Here is a 24765-nt window from a genome sequence, read left to right as displayed (position 1 = left end):
CTCCGGGAGCGTAAGGCGCGAAAACGGAAAAAAGGCAGCGGATCACGCTTCGCGCCGCAATGTTTGAACGTGCGAGTGACGTCATCAAAATGTTTGAAACTTTCTTAATTTTGAATATTAGGTATTTACAAAAAATATAAAAATATTTAATGTATAAATTAGCATTCAAATTTGTTTATAACTGTTTTATTCGACGCGCATACAGTTTTCTTGAATGCAATTTTTTAAATTCGTTTTCATTATAGCGCTTTTTAACATCCGGGAGTTTGATATTCATCACGCGTTTCATTCAGCACTTCTCTTTCCTTCGGGCTGGTTCGACTCATTTTCAGAAAATTTATAAACATGTCGGTAAGTTATTTTCGTTCATTTCTTCTGAACTTTTCGATGTTTTGTTTGGTATTTACTGCCTTTCGTTTATTAATATATCCTTTTAGTTTTACTTATCGATACCAGTAGCTGGATGATGCGGTTTTAACGTTACCGTACCGTTTTCGGGTCGTGGTAGTCTATATTTTTATGTTGACAAGTTGAGCTGTAACACACTGCTGCACTTGAAATCCCAAGATTCAAAATGTAGAGATGTATTCATTCTAAGCTTTCGCCAGATAGACTAAAATTGAATAAATGCAAAAAGGTGTTTACATTGACCGGAAAGTGTTTGTCGTTTCTCTGCTAAGTTTCTGGTGTTTGTTAGTTTTCTTATTTTCAAATGATAGAAAATATTTTAAATGTCTGTTGGAAATGCTCTTTGAAGGCTGAAAGGTCAGAAGGTCTCTGGCTTTCAGGTTTGCAGTACTGCACACTTTACAGATCGAGCGACATTGTCTCGTTTCAGAGAATCCCATTTTGCAGATGAACAGATCCCTTTTTTGGGGACGTCTGGACATTGTTGTCTCTGTATTGGTAAAATGAAGTTGCGCAATAAAACTAAAAAGAAGCGCAATCTCAATACGTGATTGAATTCCTCTTGGAAAGAATAATCCGATTTACTGAAGGAAAAAAATTACTAGGGTGGTGTAGCCAGTCTGCAGACAATTTCATTCAAACGGCTATAAAACAAAAACCAATATTTCTAACCCGTTAATTTTTTCACCGTAGGTGCATTGTCATTTATTCTACATGCTAAACCTCGAATTAACTTTCTACGACCAGGGGTTAAAGCTATATAAACCACTAAAGTACGACACTCTGAAGACATTTTTGCGACCGAACGACCAGTGTGCGACCACGGATTTTAAGCCTTGAACATCGCTTCTGCTGCGTCGAGACCAGGGCATACGCAGCCATGCTTAAAAAAAATGGGCTTCTTATTGCATTTCTGACCGTCATATATTTCAAGGACACGGTTATTTCGAACAAAATTTGTCTAATTATAAACAAAGCACAGCATCACAGCAATCAAACAGACAAAAACACGATGGTGGCAAATTGGTCGACAAAGATGTTATCGACGTATTGGAAATGCGCACCCCCCTATTCCCCCTCCTTTATATGTAGAAACGCGAAACTTTATAAAGATGGTTAAAAGAAACGCAACTCTACCCTCCTGCCAAGTTCCATCACTTTATCTCCTATATTTGTATGGATTTTCAAGCTTTTTTAAAGGAACAATGGGTAGTTGGGTAGGAAAAATGGTCCGTTTTTTTTTCTTCAGTCGCGTTTTCGGTCATAACTTTTTTGTTTGTGGCTGCATTTTAGTGTAATTTCGCAGAGCTACGAGGGATGAGTGGACGATAACGCATGAGAAATATTGCCGCGGTTCGTTAATTTTTTCGGCATTAATTTAATCGATGAAGTTGATTGTCGCAAATAGGTCGTGGTCGCAAAGTGGGTAAGCCACCCTACCCTACCGTTGCATTCGAGAGTTTTTAGCAAAAAAACAACAATTTTGGTCACAAGAGGGCCACGAATAATTTAGAATATTATCGAGGCAAGCATGGCGCGTCTGACACATCCGTCGTCGTTCCAGACGCCCCTCGTTTGTAAGACATAATTGTTTTATTGAACCAAATGACGGGACATTTTTGGAATTTGTAAACTGTGCCCTATTTTCGTTGAAGGTCGCTGGCATTCAGCTTTGTTTGGAAAGCAAGAAGCCTGAACCTGTAATCCTAGAAATCTGAATAGCCTGACGTCTACTTCACTCTTCAGACATAAAAATTTTTTATAAAATTATCTTTCTCTCGTTTCAGGGACGAGGTGGTGGACGAGGCGGAGGCGGTGGAAGGCGGTTTGGTAACGAAGAGGAACAAAGTAGAAAATTATTTGTAGGAGGAATATCATGGGATACGACCGATGAAAGTTTAAAAGATTATTTTGCGCAATACGGAAAAATTACAGACTCTGTTGTTATAAAAGATAAAAATTCACACACTCAAAGGTGGATAAAATGAATGACTCTAGATATATTTTTTTTTTTGTACAAGAATATGCATTGGTGCAGCGGTTCCCAAACTTTTGTTCTGTAGGCGCCAAATTATCGGGGGTGAGGTTCACAGTGCACTCACACGATAAAATATTGCTTTTATATTAAATTTAGTCTGGGGGATAAAGACACAATAGTCAACTCTTCTCCCTCCGTCTGATTTTTCTTCGAAATGCTAAAAAAATCACTCATGTTTACCCAACGCTGTTCACCAGATGCAGCTCGCGATATTACATTGGCTTGCTGGTTTGGGAATCGTTCTAAGCGTTAGGCATCTATTGTAATTATGTTTAACACAATTCTGTGGGGTTCTATGACGCACTTAGCAACTGGTTGCGACGCACTAGTGTAATACCGCTTCATTAGTGTAATTATTATGTAAGAACTAATATTTATGTATATTTTAATCAAAAAAGTCGAAATTGACTCATCAATTTAGCTCCAAATTTTGTCAGATTTTTCTGAGAATAAGCGAGTTGTGTTCAGTATGTCATTCCAACTATTTAATAAATTGTTTTTTCGATATAGGCCTATTCAAAATTGACCGTTATAATTTGAGCATTCGCTTCCCACAGTATATTGATCATATCATAAGTCCAATTCGCTTACGTGCGCTATGCTTGCCATGTTACATTATGCTGCTATGATCAGCTGTCCATGTAGAAGTACTGCTCCTAATTTAGAATTTCATGAGTATATGATTTGTCTTTTAAACCACTGCCCAATCATTTAATTAAGTAAAATATATTTGATTTCTGCCCCCAATTTAATTGCATTCAAATATTCAATTACTTTTATTGTCAAGCACTAAGCTTGATTCGAATCAGTTGTTCTCAATTTGAAATGTTTTTAATTGTTGATTTGATACATACCGTATTTTCTCGACTATACGCCTATCACGCGGATAAGCCGACTCCCTAATAACAGCTTCGAAATAGTGAATTTATAAGAATTCGCATATACGCCGTTTCCACAAATCGTAACACGGCGCACGCCTCTATTACAGTCAATGATGTTCAATTCAAATTTAATATTCAAATATCGCGATTCGCTACCTTCTTGTATATGGCACACACATTCTAGCGCCGCTGTCCACATTTTGATTAAAACAATTTTCGATTATTATATTTTCTGTTTTATCGTAATAGAAGACAGCCCTTTGCGGCACAAATAAATTACTACCAACATGAAAGGAATTAAATCAGCGCCGACCTGAAGTACCAAACGTATAACGTGAGGACGTTTTTGATTGAAAATATTTTACAACCATTATTTTATATTAAGGTAGTCGAGATATCCTGAGCGGACACGGCAATACATTTGGTTATTTTTCGCAAGTCTTCTCAAACATGATTTGTGTGAGCTTCATATATGGGCTGATATATTTTATAATGTATGCCAAAGTGTCTGCCGATTATTTAATTGACTTTGTATACCAGCTGTTATTTGTCTTAATCCTAAAAACAAAAACATGGCCGGTGCGATGAAGCACTCCCTGCCCGATAACGAAAGAAAACGGCTACCACGAAATAAAGTGATTGATTTATAACCCTTCCGTTTTGCTGATTCAGGAAAAAACGGAAAACACAGCTGTTGCCTAATCCATGGACGTACAGCACAGTATTTATCACATCATAATCATATGTTATTTCAACCTTTCAGTTACCGTAAATGGTTGTTCAAAATGATTGAAATTACAGTTGTATTGTTAAGAATTAATGCTGTGAGTATTATTCTACCTGAAACTTCTATCTGATTCTTACTTGTACACAAATGATAACGTTTTGACCACGAGACGGCTGGTAGATCAATGCTGTTGCTCTTATGCAAAAGATACAATTAAATTTAATCAAATACAAGCGGTCACGTTTATGATCAGACAATCACACCTAAACAAGCGATCGCGTGTGTGGTGTGTGCGTGCACGCTCTTTATCGTGAGAATTAAGCATGGTTTGTAGCTGTTGCAATTACTGTAAGTCAGCATTATATCATTTCGTTGCGTGATCAAAGTCTCGATGCGCGAAGGAGCCGATTTTTTGGTGCTACTTGAGTTATGCGCGCATAAGACGGTCCCTTAGTTGGGCAACTTTTTTTTTCAGTTTTAAACTCGGCGTATTTGCGAATAAATACGGTAAATCTCTGCCTGCCTCGTACTTTATTTTTCTCACAATAACCCACCTCTGTTCAGGTCGAAGGGATTTGGGTTTGTAACTTATGAAACAGAGCAAGAAGCAGATGAATGCATGAATAATCGACCCCATGAACTTCAAGGAAGACCTGTCGATGTCAAGAGAGCAGTATCACGAGAAGTATGGAATATATTTTTTCAGAGAGTCGTTTCAAAGTAAAGTCATGCGTGCCCATGGGGGTCATTAACGCCGCCCTCTATTACATGAATAGTATTCAATATTTTAATCACATATTTATTCGCTAATGCAAGAAAGAAAGTTATAAATTGCGTTTAAAGTAAAGTTTAAACTTTAAAATAAATAGTCAAAATCTCATCGGGTCCGGCCTGCAGGGCGTATGTTGCCCTCCCCTGCTCAAGACCGTGTAGATCAGGGGTTCCCAAACTTAATTGACCGCTGGCCGGAAGAGTGTAGCGCCCGAAAGTTTGTGGCATGTCTAAGCTTTTATGGTTCATAACTAAATTACTGCCCCATGTAATCATAATACAGGTACGAATAACTGAGATAACGCTTTAATTGAATTGTTACGATAAAAACACGTGTTTAAAGTGTGATAATGGCGTAACACTTGGCGCTATCTAGAATGCAAAAAGGTGAAACAAAATCTGTTGCACTAACTTCCACACTATTTCATTCAAGCTCGGCGGGCCATTTTAAATCGTTATGCGGGCCGGATTTGGGAACCCCTGGTCTAGATTCTTGAAAGCCCATGTTTTACACTCCCGACCGGACCTGCAGGCTGTTATGATCTAACTTTGCAATTAGAATTTCAGAGCCTTCTTGGAAAATCCTGGCTAAGCCCCTGCGCATACTCTGCAGCAAAAATATTTATATCTAAGCTAAGTTACAAGCGATAACAGCGTTGAAGTAACTTACAGTAGTAGTAGTACTTCCACCATTAATGATTTGCTTCTGAGAAAGTTTGCTCGAATTGAGGTCATGTACACCTAAAAATGAGAGATTCGTATCTGGGGAAACTTGTCAGTGACTGCTTAAATGCGGGAGTTACTGAAACCTTATAGACTTATCTTTTTTTTATATATAAATACCCTATGTTTTAGGACTCCAAATCGAAAATGTGTGTTATTTTATTATACTTTGAAACAGCGGGAATCGTATCCATGAACGACTCACATTCTAGTTTCCATGGTCCACTCGAAATCAACTACCGTTCTTTGCGCTATGCCTCTGTGCAAGTAGATTCGTATGCGTATAACGCAAGATTCTGTAGCAAAAGTAAAAACAAGAATATCGGTCAGTGACCGAAGACTTATCGATCGAGAGTTAGGGAATCCTCCAAAACAGCGCTCTTACTCCTTAGTGAAACCTTGTGTCCCATCACTAATTTTTTAATAACTTGCTAATTATACGACATAATTCATCCAAAATCAATAGGCTTCTGATCCGACATATGATGAATGCACATGCAAAATCTGGAGCAGATTCAATCTCGCTTTCGTGAGATATCGCGTGCATCTAACAGACAGACAGACAAATACCTATCAACATACTTACCGATTAAAATCGATAAGTAATGAGTATCCAATTTAATTCATGTTCAAAGTTTTGCTAATCTAATTTTTTTTTTTCAGGAATCTGATAAACCTGGCGCCCATGTTTCTGTTAAAAAGATTTTCATTGGAGGTTTGAAAGACCAACTTGCTGAAGAAGATATCAGAGGTAATTTTAATGTCATAAGCTGGATGGGTAGTTGTAGCTTGGAGCCGTGGCAGCTTGGTGGAGCTAAAGCTAAGCTCAATATAACAGATGGAGCTGCTTTTATAGGACTTTGTTAGAGAGAAGTGCCAGATATAGCATCTTATAAAAAAAATTGATTGTTGCACGAATTCGAGGAATTAGTAAAAATAGATTAGCCTGATTTGAGCTTAGAATTGTCACGGGGGCTTAGCAGTAGAGTTAAGATCGGAAGCCCGACTATACCTGAAATTCAAGCCAGGTTGTGCCTGAAATGTCAATCATTACGATCGGGTCAGGTCGGGCTTCTCTATCGCGCACTTCTTTAAATAAAAATATGTTTATAAAAAATATATACCTAAACTATGTGTGGAATTCAAAGAACTCCTAAATAAAATATGAAATTCCGGTTTGCTTAGGGCTCGGGCTTGCAAATACAGTTAAATAATCGGGCTTGTGTGGCCGAGCGGGTCAAATCAGGCCCGTTGGGTAATTCAATTTGGCCCGCCTGATGCTGCCACAACCAAACTAAAATCAAATTTTGATGCTTCAGCTAAAATAGCTCAAAGAATTTGTTGAGATTGCAGTTAAATTTACTTCTGGCACGAGGATTATTGTTTTCCTCCTCTGCTTCATAACACTGTAAATATTGTTTATAAAATGTAACTTTTTACGTCACACTTACAAGGCCCGCCAGTCTAGGTAGGCAAGATTTTTGGCCCCTGGTTCAAGAACCTGGCCCATCTCTATGTTATAGCATCGCTCCCATTCTCACTCTTCACTTATAATAGACCGTATTCTTTAAAGACCCATCCTACGTGCAAAAAGAAAAGTGATTCGGAATTATTCGAAAATCAGCCGAAAAGGTATTTGAATATTCGATTCGTTTTGGACAACCCTGGCCGCATATCCCACAGAGCAGAGCGTTGGCAGAATGTCATGGTATGATGAGAATGTCGTCATCGGAAACACTGCGCTCATTAAAATTTCAGTGAACGATTATCAAAAATCTTGACCATGTTTATCATGCTAAAAATATTAAGAAAAGATTTTAAAAAGATATTCTATCTTCAAAACTGCTCACTTATACAATGAAAGATGTCTAGAAAATTACAAAAAATGTAAATTTCTGCTCTGGTGATCACATTCCCCATAAGAGCTAATGTTAAAATTGGTTTTTTACATCACTTTTTTTTTTGCGTGTAGGATGGGTTTTTAATGAATTAGGTCTATTGGGCTTGACTTCTCAGAACTCTTTTTTTACTTTACCAGGTTACTTTGAACAATTCGGTGTCATAGACACGATAGAAATAATGAAAGAAAGGGGAACCACCAAATCAAGAGGGTTTGGTTTCATCACATTTGCAGATTTTGATACTGTGGATAAACTTGTCGGTAAGTTGATGTGGCTTTCATCTTCTTCACCCTAAATAAGGCTTTGTACAAGCAGCCACTGATGTCCAAGGAGTTATTATTTAGGTTGTGCGCCATCTTGGTACGAATACTTAGAAGCACCAATTTTTGTGCATCAGCCACTGATGAATAGGAAATATCTCTCAGATACTCATTGACTACCTTATGTCCTGGGGATTAGCCAGGCAAAGGGTTGGAACCATGCTCTTTCACCATTGATGCTAGCACAGGTCCAGCCCTGTACTGCTAAGTAATTATATGGTATGTGTAGTGAAACTATTTGAGGAAAACTCATTTAGACAGTTTTCTAGACTTTTATTAACTCAAGCATTACTGCTATACTAAAATAGGAAAAAAGTACAATTTGTAGCAATCTTGACGAACGTTAACCAAATAAAACCCTCGCTTTGCCACGTAACTAGTAACATCTTTAGATCCCTCGGCTATGGTGCCATGTTAGGTGGCGGTAATTCAATTTCATCACATGTTTTCTTTCTGTTTTTATCACATGTTTTCTTTCTGTTTAGCCAAGAGGCATCACGAAGTAATTCCGGGTTGTCGGTGCGAAGTCAAGAAAGCTTTATCAAGGGCTGAGATGGACAAAGCCAAGGCAGACGGTGAGGCTTTTTGTGTTGAATTAGTCAAAGTCTGTAATTTCAATTTCCTATTAACAAATAGTAGTTCAGTAACCTTCTATGGTATGTGTCCTCGTCCCAGAGGCTTTTAGATTTCATGATCCACTGTTTATCATTCCAGTGGTATTTATAGTGTTATTCCGAATCCCGTTATGTTCAAACATTTCATTCTCAACACTCTCAATAATCTACTCTGGGGACCCCGGTTGGAAAACGCTGTAGTAGTTCATGCTTGCAATTCTGAATTTCAATTTATTTGGAAAAGATATACAGGGAGTCCTCAACTTACGACGTTGTTCCGTTCTTGAGACACGGTGTAACTCGAATTGCGGTGTGAGTCGGAACATTATACATAAATTACTCTATACATACCGTACTGTATTGTAAAGTATGGTACTGTAATAAAATGTACAAATAATGCAAAAAATTATTTATTAAAAAAACAGTTTCATATCACATGAAGAAAAGCAAATACTGTACAGTATTATTTTTCATATTTTTATAGAGTGCGTTCGTAACCTCGAAACAATATTATTGAGTGCGCGTTCGCAACCTCAAAACAGCGTTATGAAGTACGCGTTCGTAACTTCGAAACAGCGTTATGGAGTGCGCGTTCATAACTTCGAAACAGCGTAAGTCGCGACCATCGTAACCCTAGGACTCCCTGTATTAGGTTATTTCAAAAAATCTGATAATCCATACCTGATCCAAAGCTATGGATCACAACCCCAAATTGGTAGCATGAAAATTTTCTTAGGTCGCATGTGTTTTCAACAAAATTCGATAACACTCGCGTCCAAGTACATAACAGATAGCATTGATTACGTAACACCATGGTTCTCAAACTGGGCGCTGCGACGCCCGAGTGCGCCGTTTCAATATTGATAGGGCGTCGCAAAGCTTTTCTTTATTTGCGGATCTGTACCGGCGGCGCATAGAAAAAGTCAAAATATTTGTTATTCTCGTTTAAATCATACTTGAGAACTGGAAATAACAATATATTAATTATTGTAATAATCGAAAATAACAAGCGCCAGCGCTTGAATAAGGGCCCGGTTAGTGAGTTGGTTGAAAAAAATATGGGCCCGGGCTACAAAACGAGCAAATACGGTATCTGTGAAATAACCTTGTCAAGCAATGAAATTGAAAAGAATGAGGACTTTTCAAGTTTTATTTTCTAGTAAATTTTATTGTTCATTCCATATTTGGTTTTGAAGTAATTGTATACCTATGAAGTATCGCAAAGTTTGATGTTTGGTAATGCATGAACTTCTTATGCTTTCCTACCGTGATATCTTAATTTGGTGCTCCCGAAGTATGCGAACCAAGATGGCGGACATCGGATCGTAACATGGGTAACAGGTTAGGGTTAGGCGATAATTTCTTTCCAATTCTTCTTATTTTAGTCCTATTATCAGTTCGAAGACTAGCCAAGAGCCTCCCGTAGTATTTATACCTAAAATTATGGCCTAACCTAGTACATATATTACATTCCGATGTCCGCAATCTTGGTTCGCATACTTCGGGAGCCCCCTTAATTTTCTTCCGTGCCTGGAACAAAATCTCTACCGCTAGTTCAACACTCCTATTCTCTTTACAGCTGAAGTAAAAGCGCAACGAGATGGCTATTCTGGTGGAGGTGGTGAGTCAACTTGTAAAATTTAGCTGTTTGTAAAATTTTCTAGTTTTCTAGCGACCATACTGTATAAAAATGGCAGACAGATTTGAACAAGGGATCTCTAATGTGCCTACTTGGTTAAGTTTAACATTCGAACCATAAAGCTATTATGAGTTTTAAATCTTAAAGGGGGGTTCGCTAGCATCAATCAAACTGTTATTTTTGTAAATTAGGTTTCCTTTTTTATTTTGTTAGATCACGTTTAAGGAAGATACTTAGGGTTTTTCTTTTTCTTCTCTGAACAGGTGGTTATGGAGGCTACGGAGGTGGAGGCTTCGGTAGGTCACTGCTAGGTTATGTTTATTTAAATAATAGTTTATTAGTATTCAGATTCGGATTTTTTTTTTTTTTTGAGGAGTTTGCTCGAAGCTCGAGTTATGCACAGTGGTGGGATTCAGCTAGTTCGCACCGGTTCTATAGAACCGTCTCACAGAATTTTATGAGATCAGCGAACTGGTTAGCATTACTGGTTACTGTCAATGTTCTGTTTGTAACAGAACCGCTGAAAAATATGACTTTTGTGAGAGACTGGTTGACGAAAAATTTGAATTCCACCACTGGTTATGCACACTTAGAGCTGAAGAAAACCCATTTTTTGCATTCTGTCACGTTTTTAAAGGAAATTGCTCTAAACCAGGGGTGTGCAGACTGTCGTCCAAATGCGTTTCTCACAGGAAAGTTGTGTGGCTCACGGAGAAGTGCCAGTTTTGAATAATGTGCAGCCCGCGAAAATAGTTTTTGATTCAATTTCTCAGGTGCGAGTAATTCCAATCCCCATTGTGTTGTGAAGCTTATACCAGTCCAATTTTCCTAGTTCAGCATTTGTTTACCCAATTCATTGGTGGGGTAGGGTGCGCTAATAGCAAACACTGGTGCCCACTTTTGAACTTAATATTAACGGCAGGGCAGCTATTAATATCTTTCCATCAAATTGATGCTGGCACTTCTCTTCTTGTCAACTTGCTTCCAAATGATGATAAATTACCGCCCCAGTCTGATTTGCTATGACTGATAGGTTTTCTGAAGAAAGCAAGAATGCATTCTAGACGTCTATAATTTTTTTGGAGTAGTTTATTTGAAGCAGGATTATGCACACTTGCCTAGAGCAAAAGGGAACCCATTTTCTTAAATCTGTCATTTCTGAAACAAAATTTGCTCTAAACCAGGGGTGTACAGCCTGCAAGCCAAATACAGCCCTCAAGGAAAAATTGTGCGGACCGCGAGACGAGTTTTTAATGTAATTTGTTAGCTGCGAGTAATTCTAATCCATTTGCATCGGCTAGCCTATACCTGAGTCCAATCTATGCTTATGACTTTACAATGCCTTAATAGCTAGCTTGTGCAAAGAACGCATGTCACAATATAATGTATATTAAGGTGCGGCCCGCAGTTTCACCCAAATATTTCCCCGCTCTAAACCAAGGTTATGTGGATCGCTTGAAGCTCCGGCATTCTAACATGATTTAGGAGAAATTCTATGACAATTTAAGGTACTCCTGAAGTATGTGAACCAAGATGGAGGACACCGGAACATAGTATGTGTACCAGGTTAGGGTTAGGCCATAATTTTAGAGACAAATACTACGGGAGTCACTTGGCTAGTCCTCGAACTCGTAATAGAACTAAAATAAGGAAAAATTGCAAGCCTAACCCTAACCTGGTACACGTATTACGTTCCGGTGTCTGCCATCTTGGTTCACATACTTTGGGAGTACCCAACTTTATACAATCAAACTATGTAGTAAAAGAGACCCATCTATAACATTCTGAGATGGTTTTAAGAGAGTGAAGTGAAGGCCATGAACATGTAGATGTAGCCTCTGAGAGTAGAAGGATGAGGACTAATTACCTGCTATCGAGTATTATTCATTTAGTAATTTTATATATCCCAATAGCAGTAGTTCTCAAACAGTTGGGCTCCCCCCCACAAAATGGAGCATAGACAATTTTTTGAGCAGGCTTGAAGCTAATTAATAAAATTAAAAATATTTGTTAGATTCCATTTTGCCGTCTTATTTTGGATATTTACTTTTCTTTATTGTTTAAAGATTGCAGAGAGCTGTTGTGATTTTATTGTGTTATTTTTGGGGTGGGCCGCGAGACTTGACAAATTCTAAATAGGGGGCGCTGCTCAAAAGATTGAGAACCACTGCCCTATAGTTCGAAAAACTGGGATACTTCTTTGACTGATTGTGATAAAAGTATTAAAGATTCAAAAATAGAACTTGTGATTTTGATACTTCAGTTTGAATTTTGAAACCTCTATGAATGCTTTATCTAATTTTGGTTGAAATTTGAAAGTTTTATTTAAGCACATTTGTACTAATAAAATGAAAATTTTGTCTTCCAAGGAGTTTCCATTATGTTGACGCCCAAATCTGATTGCCATTTTTGTTCTTAGGTGGTGGGGGTGGATATGGTGGAGGAGGATCCAATGGATATGGCGGAAGAGGTGAGTGCAAATTGCGTGTAGGTTATATCTAGCGACAGCTGCTTTTTCTACGACAAGGTTCTGCTCAAGCAACTTCTGCTTGGTAACACCGTGATCATTCCGATTCAGCGTTTGCCTACCCATTGCACTACACACACACTGGGTAAAGCTATGGACCCCAGAATATGACCTGTAATGCCAACCAGTTAAGTCTGATGTTTCAACTATTTTCGTCGAAGATTTGTGCGCAAAATTTACAGTTTACCCGGGTCCGGTCATTCCAAGAATATAATTTAACTTTAAAACAAAATTTCAAATGCATCGTTTGACGGTAAAAGAGCAATTCTCAATATTGCGCTTGGGTACCGGTATGACAAGGCTTCCGTTGTGTAGGTGAGCGCATGGGATATTGTAAAATATTCGTCCCCATACCACGCCTGAAAATAAATAAAATTAAGTCTTTTAGCGACTTGCGGTTCAAGTTTAGCACTCGAAAGGTCAGGATTCGAACTGCAGTCCGCCAGTTGAGTAGCTCTACTCTAGTCTATCGTGCCCACTTTCAAAACCCGATATTAACGATAGGGCAGCTATAAATATCTTGTCATCGAATTGATGCTGGCACTCCTCTTCTTGTCAACTTGCTTCCAAATGATGATAAATTACCGCCCCAGTCTGATTCACTATGACTGATAGGTTTTCTGAACGAAGCAAGAATGCATTCTAGACGTCTTCTAGTGTTTGAATGATCTCCGAAAGCAACAACCAATGTATCATTTGTTTGGACACGTAGCGCAGCGGTTCCCAGATGAGCTCCCGTTCGAATGGAAAGTCTAAAAAGTACTATATTACTTTGTGTGAAATGGGTATGCTCTTTGCGACCCCAAAAATCTGTTGTGCGCCCACTTTGCAAGGTTTGCGACCCCCAGTTCGGTGTGCCTAGATTGAAACCATTTTCATAACTAGTTCCTAAATATTTCTTTTATTATATCAGCAGGTGGACGCGGAGGAGGTGGTGGATACGGAGGTTATGGTGATAGCGGTGGCGGATATGGTGGAGGTGAGTAGATATTTGGTTTTGATAATAGAGGTTTGGAGACCAAAACAATTTTGAGTCTCAAAGTTGAGTTTATATCCCCAATGTAAGGGCCAAAAAGGAAAGGGTTCTAACAGTTCTAATTGCTAAGTTGCTGTCGGAAGACATGGGGGGCATTTTAATCTATGAAAAACATTTTGTTAGTCTTCTCCCATTTCCACAAGTCTATTCACTGCTGTTTCAACCCATTCGCCAAGACGGGATGCTCATTTTGAAATTAAGTTAATAGATGAACATCTTGTCATCCAACTTATTTGGTAAACGGATTATAATAGCATGATTTTACAAACTTTTTAACATACCCTGGGGGGGGGGATAGCTTGCGATTTCAGCCTTAGATTCTTAAAACTGTTATGGCAATTCGCTGGCAGGGGATTTCGCAAATGTCATTGATATTTGCTACTCCTGTAATCTGAAAAGTTTTACCTGAATTAGAATCGACTCCAAAAACCCAATTGCTCATGATGAAATACTACCGCCCCAGTCTGATATTTATGACTGATAGGTTTATCAAGTTTCAACAATTAACCTTTAAGTTGGCTTTAATTTGCCGGCACCGCTTTTTCGTCCATACCGTATGTATTCGCTAAACCTCGTTTATAGCGCTACCACTTCATCTTTTCAAGAGGTCGTTCTCCTTTGTATTGAGTGTTACGTCACAAATGATATTGTGCAACATCATAAAATACTCCCATAGCGCGATTTTTGTGCCATTGTTCACCACCCCATAAATCGGCTTTTGTCGGTGGTACGCGGCCAGACCCAAAACATTGAAGTGGCACATGTTAAGTAAAAGGTTGAGAACAACCGTTTTACAGCAAGGCTTTAGAGAAGAAGCTGATAGTGATTAAGGAAACCGTCGTCCTGTCATCTATTACTATTCAAATATGCTGAGTTTTTTATTTTTTTCTTATTCACAGGTGGATATGGCGGAGGCGGCTATGGAGGAGGAAGTAGTAAGTTTAACTTTAGTTCTTTCTTCAATAAATCTAATGCACAACCATGATTATAAATAGTTCCAGTCAGGGTTGTCCAAAACGAATCGAATATTCGAATGTATTCGAATATCAAAGTATTCGAATACCTTTTCGGCTGATTTTCGAATAATTCCGAATAGTAGCCTTTTTTCGCCGTAAACGTGGTGTTTCGTTTTACGGAAATCTTTAAACGACTTTTTACGCTGTCTCACGTAATGACGATGAAATAGAATCGGCACTTTGATTGTTTATATTCTGTGCGACCGTACGTCGCATAGTGTTGCGACACGTTTGCGTTGGTGGACATTGCCGACATTCGTGTACGAGGCTTTTAATTTACAAATTCATTTCCATTACGTCGAGAAATTGAGAAAGTATGTTTATTTTATTTCTATGTGGCCAGCTTATCATTCGCATGAGTCTTCTCAAGCATGATTTGTGTAACCTTATATTTGGGTCTTAGGGTCTGCCAATCATGATACTTAATCGAAGGCTGGTTATCGTTACTTTAAAGAGAAACACGGCCACCAAGATAAAGTGATTTGTGACCCTTTCGTTTTGCCGATTCAGCAAAACACGACAGGGACAGGAAAAACAGCTGTGAAATAACCCGTGGACCTTACACTTATCACATTCCAAAATTATTTCAACATTCCGGTTATTAGGTTGTCCAAAATGATTGCCGCTTTACAACTTAAATTTACAGCTCAATTGTTAAAAATAGTTAATTCAGTGAGTATGATTCTACCAAACTAACATGATCTGGTTCTAAACATATAAAATTATTAGCGATTTTTTCTACCCGTCTTATTGGAGGCCTATATGGAAAAACCCCTTTTTTGAGTGCTAAAAATAGACATCGTCCTATTTGCCATGTGGACTTATTAGTTGGAAAAACAAGTCGATTTATTAGAAAATAATTTGTGGCAAATAATTCTGATAACGATAGTTAAAAGTATCGATCCTTTACCAGGGTGATTTTTTGTTTCGCAAAATAATCCAATCCATGACTGGTACCGGCATTTAAAATGTCATGCCGTATTAATTTAATTCTGTTCAACGTAACTCATGGTTGTATCGACAATCTGTGGACATAAAATGTGTGGTAAACTGACCGATATTAATAAATATTGATTCCTATTTTCATATTGATAAAATAATGAAAGTATTAATGCCAAATACAACGGGTATTTGTGGACATGAAATATGTGGTAAACTGCCCAATTATAATTAATTTCGGATTCGTGTTTACAAAATAATAAAACTAATAATTCTAAACAGCAACGGCGATCTGTGGCCTTCAAATGTGTGGTAAACTGCCCAATTTACCAATATTTGAGTTATGATAATAGAATTGAATTAACACGGTAAGGCATTTTAAATAGTGGTATCGGTCATGGATTCGAATATTTTGCGCAGCACAAAATCATCCTAGTAAAAAGTCCATACTTTTAAATGCAAACCAATGGCAACCATTATCCAAATAAGTTCCAAAGAGCGGGATAATATATAAATTATTTTTCCGACTTGTGAGTACGAAAATAAGAATCAAAACTAATTATATTCGGCACAATATCACGGCAATCTGTGGACATAAATTGTGTGGCAAACTCGTGATTAATATTAATTTTTGATTCCTACTTTCGTAGCTACAAAATACAACGGCGATCTGCGGACTCAAAATGTGTGGTAAAGTTCCCAAATATAATTAATTTTTGATTCGTATTTTTGTACTCAAGAAAAAATTGTCACAACTCGGAAAAATACCTCATACTTTATCCTGCTTTTCGACAAATAATTCGGATAATGGTTGGTATGTAAAAGTATAGGAGTTTTACTAGGGTGATTTTGTGTTGCGCAAATATTCAAATCTATCATCGATACCACTATTGTCGTATTAATTTAATTCTGTTAACATGACTCATGGTATATAAAATATATACTGCAATAATCTGCAAATATGAAATGCCTTGTAATATAGATAGGTTGTAACTTGTAGATAGCAGTTATTCCATTGCTTATTGTATGGAAATTCCTACATACATTTAGATTAGCTTCAATTAGTGGATTTTATTTGCGAAGTATTCGAAATTTCATATTCGAAAAAAATAATTTCGAATGTATTCGAAATAGTGAACTATTCGGTATTGGCCATCCCTGGTTCCAGTAAATCTTGGGCAATTGACTTGTAACTTTGCTTAGAGATGCAAACCCAAAGAATTTCGAAATATGACGTGATTTTCATCGATATTTTCAACTGAAATTTTATATACATAAAACTAGGCACATGTGGGTCGGGTGCAGTGGCGTAGCCAGGGGGTGGTTTTGCGGGTCGACCCCCCCCCCTTTTTTTTTCAAATGTAACAAAAATATAATCAATTTTCTGTTAAAAACACGCGTATTCCAGCGTTTGATCGAACCCGCAAGCTGTTTCAATCTAACTTAGCAAAAAAAAAAAAAATCAGAACCCCCCCCCCCCTTTGAAAATTTCTGGCTACGACCCTGGTCGGAGGAGACACTTCCGTGAGTCATAACTTGCCCACACCCGCCCTAGTTCCCAGCACGGCTGAAAAACATTAAGTGAGAAGTAATATTACATTTTTTACTATTCCAGGTTATGGCGGCTTCAGCGGTGGATATGAAGGGTATGGAGGTGCTGCAGGAGGAGGTGGTGGATATAGTGGAGGTATGTGAAATGTGCTCTCTAGTTCAGGGATTCCAAAAATGGGTGTCTTGAGCCTGCCTTGGGGGCACCAATGGATTTTGGGGGCCTCAAGAGTACACCAATTTCACACGAAGTACTACGTGTATTGCACTTTTTTAGGACTTTTGATTCGAAACACTATTATTAGATAGGATTAGAGCAGCGTCACGCTTGCATATTTCCAACTGTCTTGCATTTTAAATGTGAATAGGGTTGCGGATAATTTTAACATATTGGAGGGTGATTGCGAGCTTACAAGTTTGTGGGATGCCCTGCTCTAGTTGTTTTTAGTTTAAATCTGTTTCGTGTGAGTAATTCCGAGCCTATACCCGATTCCAAATTTTTTTTTATGTATGCCTGTGGCGTTACAATGCTGCCCTGACAGCTTGAGTGATGCGAACAACGTATATCATGATCAATAACCTAAATTTTTGTGCCTGTAACCACTAGAAAGCCAATGTTAAATGAAGGTGCAGCCCGCAGTTTCACCCTGTTATTTGTATCTGGCCCTACTGTACTACTGAAGTTGCACACCCCTGAAATAAACCGTAGTCCCCAACCAAGCTTAAAATGATGATAAACTACCGCCCCAGTCTGATTCCAATATGACTGACAGGTTTTCTGAAAAATGCTTGGAGCAAAGTTTTTTTACTTTCACTTTTGCTGTAAACAAGGCACTATACATGAACAGGGGGATGGAAACCCCTCCCCCCCCACCCCCATTAAAATGTACAAAAAGCATTTACCCTTATCATGCATAGCTTGAAACGCTTTTTAATAAGCCCCAAAACTCATGAAAACCCAAGTTTTCTAGCCTCTGGCCAGACCTGCTAGCTGATACAATGATTACAAGGTCACGCGTACTCATCATTCAGAAATGAGGAAGATTGGGAGCTCCCGTAGTATTTGCACCAAGATGGCAAACAACCATAGTGTACAACAACATAGTATGTGTACCAGATTAGGGTTCAAGTTGTGCGTCATTTTGGTGCACATACTTCGGGAGCGGAGGAGATTGATCTCTGAGCGAAGTTTTTGACAACTACAAGAATGTCAAAAGCTATTGCGACTTGTACATATTTCAGCGCTCCTCTAGTATGTTACACAACCTGATAACCCTAACCTAGTACACATACTGTGTTCAGGTTGTGCGTCATCTTGGTTCACATACTACGGGAGCACCTATATTTCATCACGCTTAATTTTGTAATATTCAAATTTCTCTCTGGTTCAGGTTATGGAGCTGATGGGAATGGATATGGAGGATCTGCCTACGGGTCGAGTTATGGCGGAGGATCCACAAGTTATGGACCAATGAAAACAGGACAATACAGCCAAAGATCATCAGGACCTTATGGAGGCATGGAAGTCTTTTTATAATCCATATTTTTCTCTGAACAAGGCTCTATACAAGCAGAAGGCTTTGCTGCTCCTACTGAAATGGTGGTTTACGAACTTTTTAAGTCCTTTAAGAATTTGTCAAGCCTCGCGCCCCATATTCTATGTCAGCGCTTCTCAAACTTTTTCATCCACACCCCCTTTTTACAGTTTGTCAAGTCTCGCCCACATCAAAAATAACTAGCTAACAATAAGCTACAAATACCAAACAGTAAGGAGAAAGTATGTTTTATTCAAAAAACGCGTTGAAAATACGTGGATGGAACGTAAATATCCAAAATAAGGCGGGCAAGATTAAATCTAACAATATTTTTATTTTTAATCAGCTTCACCGCCCCCTCAAAAAATTGTCTACACGCCCCACTTATGAGAACCATTGCACTAGAAAGTTGAACGGTACAGTCAAAGAACATTTTCTTCTAAAACAAAACCGTACACAAGCAGAGGACTTGCCTGAACTATGTCAAGTGTTCTCTAACAGTCCTTGTCTTGCACGGCATCTCTGAAATAGATATCTTACTTCAGCAGCCTCTTGTCACACCAAGCTTTCAACAAGAATATCGGTCAGAGACCGAAGACTTATTGATCGAAAGTTAGGGGATCCACCAAAACAGCGTTCTTACTCCACAGTGACACCTTATGTCCCATCACTAATTAATTAATACCTCGCTAATTATACGACATAATTCATCCAAAATTAATAGGCTTCTGGTCCGACATATGATGAATGCACATGCAAAATCTGGAGCAGATTTAACCTCGCTTTCGTAAGATATCGCGTGCATCTAACAGACAAACTGACAAATATCTATCAACATACTTACGGATTAAAATCGATAAGTAATGATGATAAACTAGTTGCATACCCCTGAAATAACCCATAGCCACTAACCAAGCTTCCAAATGATGATAAACTACCGCCCCAGTCTGATTCCAATATGACTGACAGGTTTTCTGATCAATGCTTGGATCCTCCTTTTTATTCCACTCAACTTAGATCAGTGGTTTCCAAACCGCAGCCTGTGGGCAGTCCTACATTTTTGCGTTCTAGATACTGCCAATTGTTACGTCATTATCACATTTTAAGCATGTGTTTATTCGTAACAATTCAGTTTTACCTGTATTATTCTGAAAGGAGTAATTAATATTTTGGTAATTCGATTCAGAGGAAACAATATTAGAAAAGTTTGTAAATCATTAAACATGGCGGCTCTCTTTGCATATCCATGGGACGTCGTTTTAGCTTTCGTGTCCATACATTTGAGCTTCGCTCTTTTGTTATGAAAGGGTTAGTTGAGCATTTGGTAATTCGATTTAGAGGTTAAGATATAAAAAGTTTTGGAACCGCTGTTAAAATCAACTCCATTTATTTACTTCTCAGTCTCAAATAGAGCTTGATCGATATATCGGGCCGATATTGCGTGTTAGCCGATATATCATATCGGCAGTAAACCGCCGATATATATCGGCCATAGCCGGACCGGATGCTTGAACGACTCTCGCCCCTGCATAACTGGTTTCCCAATATTTCTCTCGCTTTAATTTTGCATTGAAACGATTTTCCATTTTGCGGTAAAAGGCTTTCCTTTTGCATTAACAAATCCTTTTTTCCCAAAGGTGGTTATGGAAGCAGTGGAGGAGGCGGCGGAGGTAGTTATGGTGGTGGATATGCAGGGGGGCAAGGCGGTGGATATGGGCAAGGTGGAGGTTATAGTGGAAGCGGAGGTGGCGGTGGATACAATAGATACTAATGCATCATTCCAATTCAACAAGCGATACAAATTTCTGAAAAAGGTGAGAATGTGTTACCCCAGTGAAGTTCGCTCAACCAGTTACGTATACGTAACTGTAAATCTTCATAACATCTTTGCACCATTAGATGCAGCTTCTAAAAGACATTTCTATTTAACTGGCTCAAAATTTTGGCCTGGTATTCTAAATTTCAGCCTTGGGTTTGCTTTTTTTGCCTTTGGGTCGTAGGGATTTTATGCCTGTTGCAAGTGCCAACTAAAAATAGTTTTTTGAGATGGATAAACACCCCTGAGAAAACCTCGATTTCAAATATTTATCTTTTCAAAGATTAGAAAAGTTTTGGGACAAATTGTTCAGATAAAGGCGATACATATAGTTACTAGAAAAGCAAAGTCTTTTTTATTGTTGCGTGTATATCTAGATCATACATTCAAAAATACCAAATTCCCAAAACATCAAATTTAAATACATTTTTTGCACATTTGGAAAAGTGAGTTTTGTTCGCTCTTTTGTATAACCCTTGCCTTTTTGCAAAGAAAGTGAATGGATGTGGCAACACTGCAAGCTGGTAAGTATGGCTGCGAATGTCTAAATAATTTAAATTGAAAGTTCCCAATATTGAAATTTTGGGGCTCCCGAAGTATGCGAACCAAGATGGTGGACATCGGAATGTAATATGTGTACTAAGTTAGGGTTAGGCCATAATTTTAAGTATAAATACTACGGGAGGCTCTTGGCTAGTCTTCGAACTGATAATAGGACTAAAATTGGAAAAAAATTACCCCTAACCTGTTACCCATGTTACGTTCCGATGTCTGCCATCTTGGTTCGCATACTTCGGGAGCACCGAAATTTTTTTTATACAAATTTAAGTACCATTCGGAAGTCTAAATTTTTAAAAGGTTAAAATTGGACACTAACATTACAAATTGATAATTAAAAATCTTGGCCTGAAATATGTTTCAATTTGAGCTTCATAATATTGGAATTTTTTCTCAATTTAACTGAGTTGATTCAGAAGACATAATTATAAAACGATAAAATTGGACGCGAACACTACGCGTTGACATTTAAAAGTTTCACCAGTGCCTTACTGGGATGTGAAAAAATGTATTTTGGCTCAAACCGTTGTCTTAAATTAGAATAAAAACTTGATTAAATGGCCGAGCTAAGCTTTTATGGATTTAGTAAGTATATGTATCCAGGGTGTTCATAATATGTCCTATAGTAATGAATTTTTTCGATTGCAAAGAGGGTGGAAACCTTGGGAAGGACACCCTATGTATTTTCACTTCATTTGATTGAATTCTGGTTTCAAAATGAAACCCAACTCCCAGCATTTAATGGCTGCTCAAATAGATAGCCTTGTTGAGATCATAGATTTGGAAAACTATATTAAAAATCACCTATCATGACTCCCATAATTTGTGAACGTCCTTCTCCCGTGAGCTCTCTGCAATTGGGTTGCTGATTGAAGATAGGTTTAACCAGGTCCCAAACTTGGAAAACTAATCAAAAACATCTAAATCTCGAGACCTCTTCGCATATAAGTGGCTGTTAGTAGAAAGCCAATTCCGATCCAAGATTCGAAATCTCTTCTCTCCTTGTAAAAATTCCTAGATTTTGTACTACCTAGTTTATTTATCGTTTTTCACAGGTAGGGAAAGTAGGTGTCATCAGATTGTTAAGGCTTCCACTAGCCTAGGGCTTCAGCTAGCAAACTTATTCAACGAATCCTGTAGAAATAGGCAACTTCAAACGATAAATTGATGATAAGAGTAGGAGACAACGATAGGAAGATTTCAACATTAACCCTGTAGGGTTAGAGAATGAGCAGAAACCAACTTTTAGGGATTTGTCCCTAGATTGAGGGAATTTTCTCCCAAATCCCTAGTTTAAGGGATTATGTCAATAAAATATGGAGTTGATCTATTTGACTATTTGTGAATAATCAATACTGTTAGGGAGTTGTCCCTAGATGATGAAATTTTTTTCTTTGATATATCTCATTAGAATGTGGGATCAATTTCTGATTATTTATGGTTCAGCGTTTCAACTTTGTCCCTACATCGAGGGGTTTATTTCAAAATCACTGAATCGATCTCTTTAGAACCGGATTATAGCCAAAACTTTGATCCTTTGACTATTTATTAATATTGGATTTTTATGAAATGACAAATTCCATTCCTGACGTCATTAGTGGTTCTATATGATATTTGTAGGCAAAATAAGTTAACCTTCGTTTTTACCTGGTTAGCTGTAGACAAAGACTAGAACAAAATTTGTGGGACTGAATAAAACAGATATTTTTGGCAAAAATACGGTAATTTGAAAGTCCCTGTTAATGCGTTATGTTGTCTACCGGAGTAGTAGTAGTAGCTAAAAAGCCTGTTGAAAATACTTCCAAATGGATATTACGATTTCAAAATCTGTACCATGCTGCTACATTTAAATAATCTTCCTTTTCTATAAAGGAAGCAGTAGCAATTCAAGGCCCGAAATACTGTAAAGTCTGTAAATTTGTATCATAATTTTCATTTCCCTACCTTTTTCAGAAGCATATTCAGCCCCCTGCCCATGCACCTTGTCATCGTGAAATATATTTCTTATCCCACTGCGTCTCTGTGAACTTGCGCGTTTTATGCTTAATGTGTTTGAAGCTTAAATTTCAAGCTGACTTATTTCTCTCAATTTTTACGTCCTTTTTCGCCATGTAATAAACTTTCTGAAAGAAGTTTTGTTATATTTTCAAACACTTGATTTGAACCAAACGAAGAGGGAAAAAGAACACTGATATAGTTGAGTGACGTCGCCAGAAGAGCCCGGAGTCTTTGCAAGGATAACAAATCCGACCCTCTGGGCAATAAATATACTAGTGAAAACGTCGCTAATTAAAGCGAGGAACGTACTAAAATGGGACCTCAGGAAATATGTACACCAAGATGGCGTACAACCTGAACATAGTATGTGGTTCAGGTTGGGCGCCATACTTCGGGAGCGCCCTAAAATGCAAGTGATAGAAATTGAGTAGTTTGTGTCCGTACGTTGGAGATTTCGACTGCTTAGTTCATCTTTATGGTTTTTATTTCAACTCGTGACTAGCGCTTGGTTTTTTGTCTGCCAAAGGCCTACAATAGATCAGGGCTACTCAACTATTTTTACCGAAGGTCCGCATACAAAACTTCAAAAATATTTGGGTCCGGACTTTCCAGAAATTATATTTCGGCATCTTTAAACACTTAATTTCTCGGCCGACCTAATGATTATTAGCTAATCAAGATTGTTTGTTATGGCGTTATCTATAAAAGTGATTTTATAAAAGGAAACTTCAAAGGTGGGGCTAAGGATCCCAAATAAAGAATATGCACGAATCGAATACCCGAAAGGTCCGGATTCGGCCCGCCAGTTGAGTATCCCTGCTCTGGTTGATCGGTCATTTTTTTTTGTAGATACCATATTTTCAAAATGTTACACCAACTAAGACTTTTGTCTTGGGATTGAGTTACTTATGAAGTATGGTCCGTGAAAAATCAGTTTTATTGTTTTGCACGGGAGGACACGTTGCAAAAGGAAGTGCTTTTCTGTTGCGTACGTCCAGTTCAGTGCGCCGTTTCGTGGGTTGTTTGATCCCAGCATTTTGAATACTGTAGTTGGGAATTGAAATGACCGATCAAATCGTTTTTTAAAAACCTGTTCAGGCAAACGAGCAATATAGTATGAAAATATATGTTCTTGCATAGAATGGACGGTATAAACAAGAACGTTGGCTCACTTGTCCGTACGTATACAGGGATCAAGGCTGAACTTGAGAATATGCAAGGGCCGCCGCCACTTGTGTTTGTCGGCCTGAATATCTTAGAGTCCTTTCGATACGACCGACATGCAGCGTGGCCGGCTGTCATCTGGATCTATTGCTTTACGACTGCGGAGTGGAGACCCGCCTAGCCTAAAACTGTCTTTATCGTCGATTTATTTACGAATTAAAAATAGTTTTGACACCGAGAAAGTGTCTAAGACTCTGCACACATTACTCACGGCCAGCGTTGCCAGATCTCATTAATCAAAACTGCATGATTTGTCATATTTGAAAACTCTTGAAGAAATAGTCGATTTGCACAGTTTGCAATATGCTGATTTAGAGCCATCAGTTAATTGAGTGAGCCACAAAAAGGTCTTTTTCCGTTGAAGGTTGCATTTTGTGTAGTTTCGACACGATGAGGAGTTTAAAAGTATGAAGGAATTATTGAATGCCAGATACAATACAGTCAAGCTGACATCTATATATAAAGACCAAGTAAAAAGTGGTATCGATCGGGCAACAATATTTCACAATTTAATATACACAATACACCGTGCCGCTTTAGTATGCG

General features: G+C 38.2%; 1 protein-coding gene and 5 non-coding genes across 7 annotated transcripts; all 6 read left to right on the top strand.

Annotated features, from left to right (window-relative positions):
- Nucleotides 1–224: 224 nt before the first annotated feature.
- LOC120342922 (heterogeneous nuclear ribonucleoprotein A1-like) lies at nucleotides 225–23129 on the top strand. 2 transcript variants are annotated; one of them, XM_039411970.2, is made up of 15 exons: nucleotides 225–351; nucleotides 2196–2383; nucleotides 4619–4739; nucleotides 6212–6299; nucleotides 7587–7709; nucleotides 8255–8344; nucleotides 9963–10004; nucleotides 10286–10318; nucleotides 12442–12492; nucleotides 13463–13528; nucleotides 14485–14520; nucleotides 17156–17227; nucleotides 18480–18605; nucleotides 20261–20437; nucleotides 22053–23129. In XM_039411970.2, the coding sequence occupies exons 1-14, from the start codon at nucleotides 346–348 to the stop codon at nucleotides 20392–20394; spliced, it is 1176 nt and encodes a 391-aa protein (XP_039267904.2). In that variant the 5' UTR covers nucleotides 225–345; the 3' UTR covers nucleotides 20395–20437; nucleotides 22053–23129. The 2 variants fall into 2 exon arrangements, with proteins under 2 accessions (XP_039267904.2, XP_039267906.2); XM_039411972.2 differs by lacking the exon at nucleotides 10286–10318.
- On the top strand, nucleotides 11004–11069 carry LOC120343583 (small nucleolar RNA SNORD31). Its single transcript, XR_005569644.2, has one exon. It is a non-coding gene; the product is annotated as a small nucleolar RNA SNORD31 (small nucleolar RNA).
- Nucleotides 13113–13179, top strand: LOC120343584 (small nucleolar RNA SNORD31). The gene has a single exon (XR_005569645.2). It is a non-coding gene; the product is annotated as a small nucleolar RNA SNORD31 (small nucleolar RNA).
- On the top strand, nucleotides 14019–14079 carry LOC120343582 (small nucleolar RNA SNORD31). Its single transcript, XR_005569643.2, has one exon. It is a non-coding gene; the product is annotated as a small nucleolar RNA SNORD31 (small nucleolar RNA).
- On the top strand, nucleotides 17809–17876 carry LOC120343586 (small nucleolar RNA SNORD31). Its single transcript, XR_005569647.2, has one exon. It is a non-coding gene; the product is annotated as a small nucleolar RNA SNORD31 (small nucleolar RNA).
- LOC120343585 (small nucleolar RNA SNORD31) lies at nucleotides 19540–19607 on the top strand. The gene has a single exon (XR_005569646.1). It is a non-coding gene; the product is annotated as a small nucleolar RNA SNORD31 (small nucleolar RNA).
- Nucleotides 23130–24765: the final 1636 nt, after the last annotated feature.

This window comes from Styela clava, chromosome 3 (assembly GCF_964204865.1).
Source record: "Styela clava chromosome 3, kaStyClav1.hap1.2, whole genome shotgun sequence".
In the NCBI taxonomy this organism is placed as follows: Eukaryota; Metazoa; Chordata; class Ascidiacea; order Stolidobranchia; family Styelidae; genus Styela; species Styela clava.
The sequence above is the reverse complement of the archived record's forward strand: the minus strand, read 5'-3'. Positions and strand labels throughout refer to the sequence as shown.

What these genes read in the sequence shown, in the direction of transcription:
- LOC120342922 (XM_039411970.2), top strand. An exon ending in TACTGTGGATAAACTTGTCG is followed by an intron (nt 7,710 to 8,254) that starts GTAAGTTGATGT and finishes CTTTCTGTTTAG; the next exon opens with CCAAGAGGCATCACGAAGTA. An exon ending in GGACAAAGCCAAGGCAGACG is followed by an intron (nt 8,345 to 9,962) that starts GTGAGGCTTTTT and finishes TTCTCTTTACAG; the next exon opens with CTGAAGTAAAAGCGCAACGA.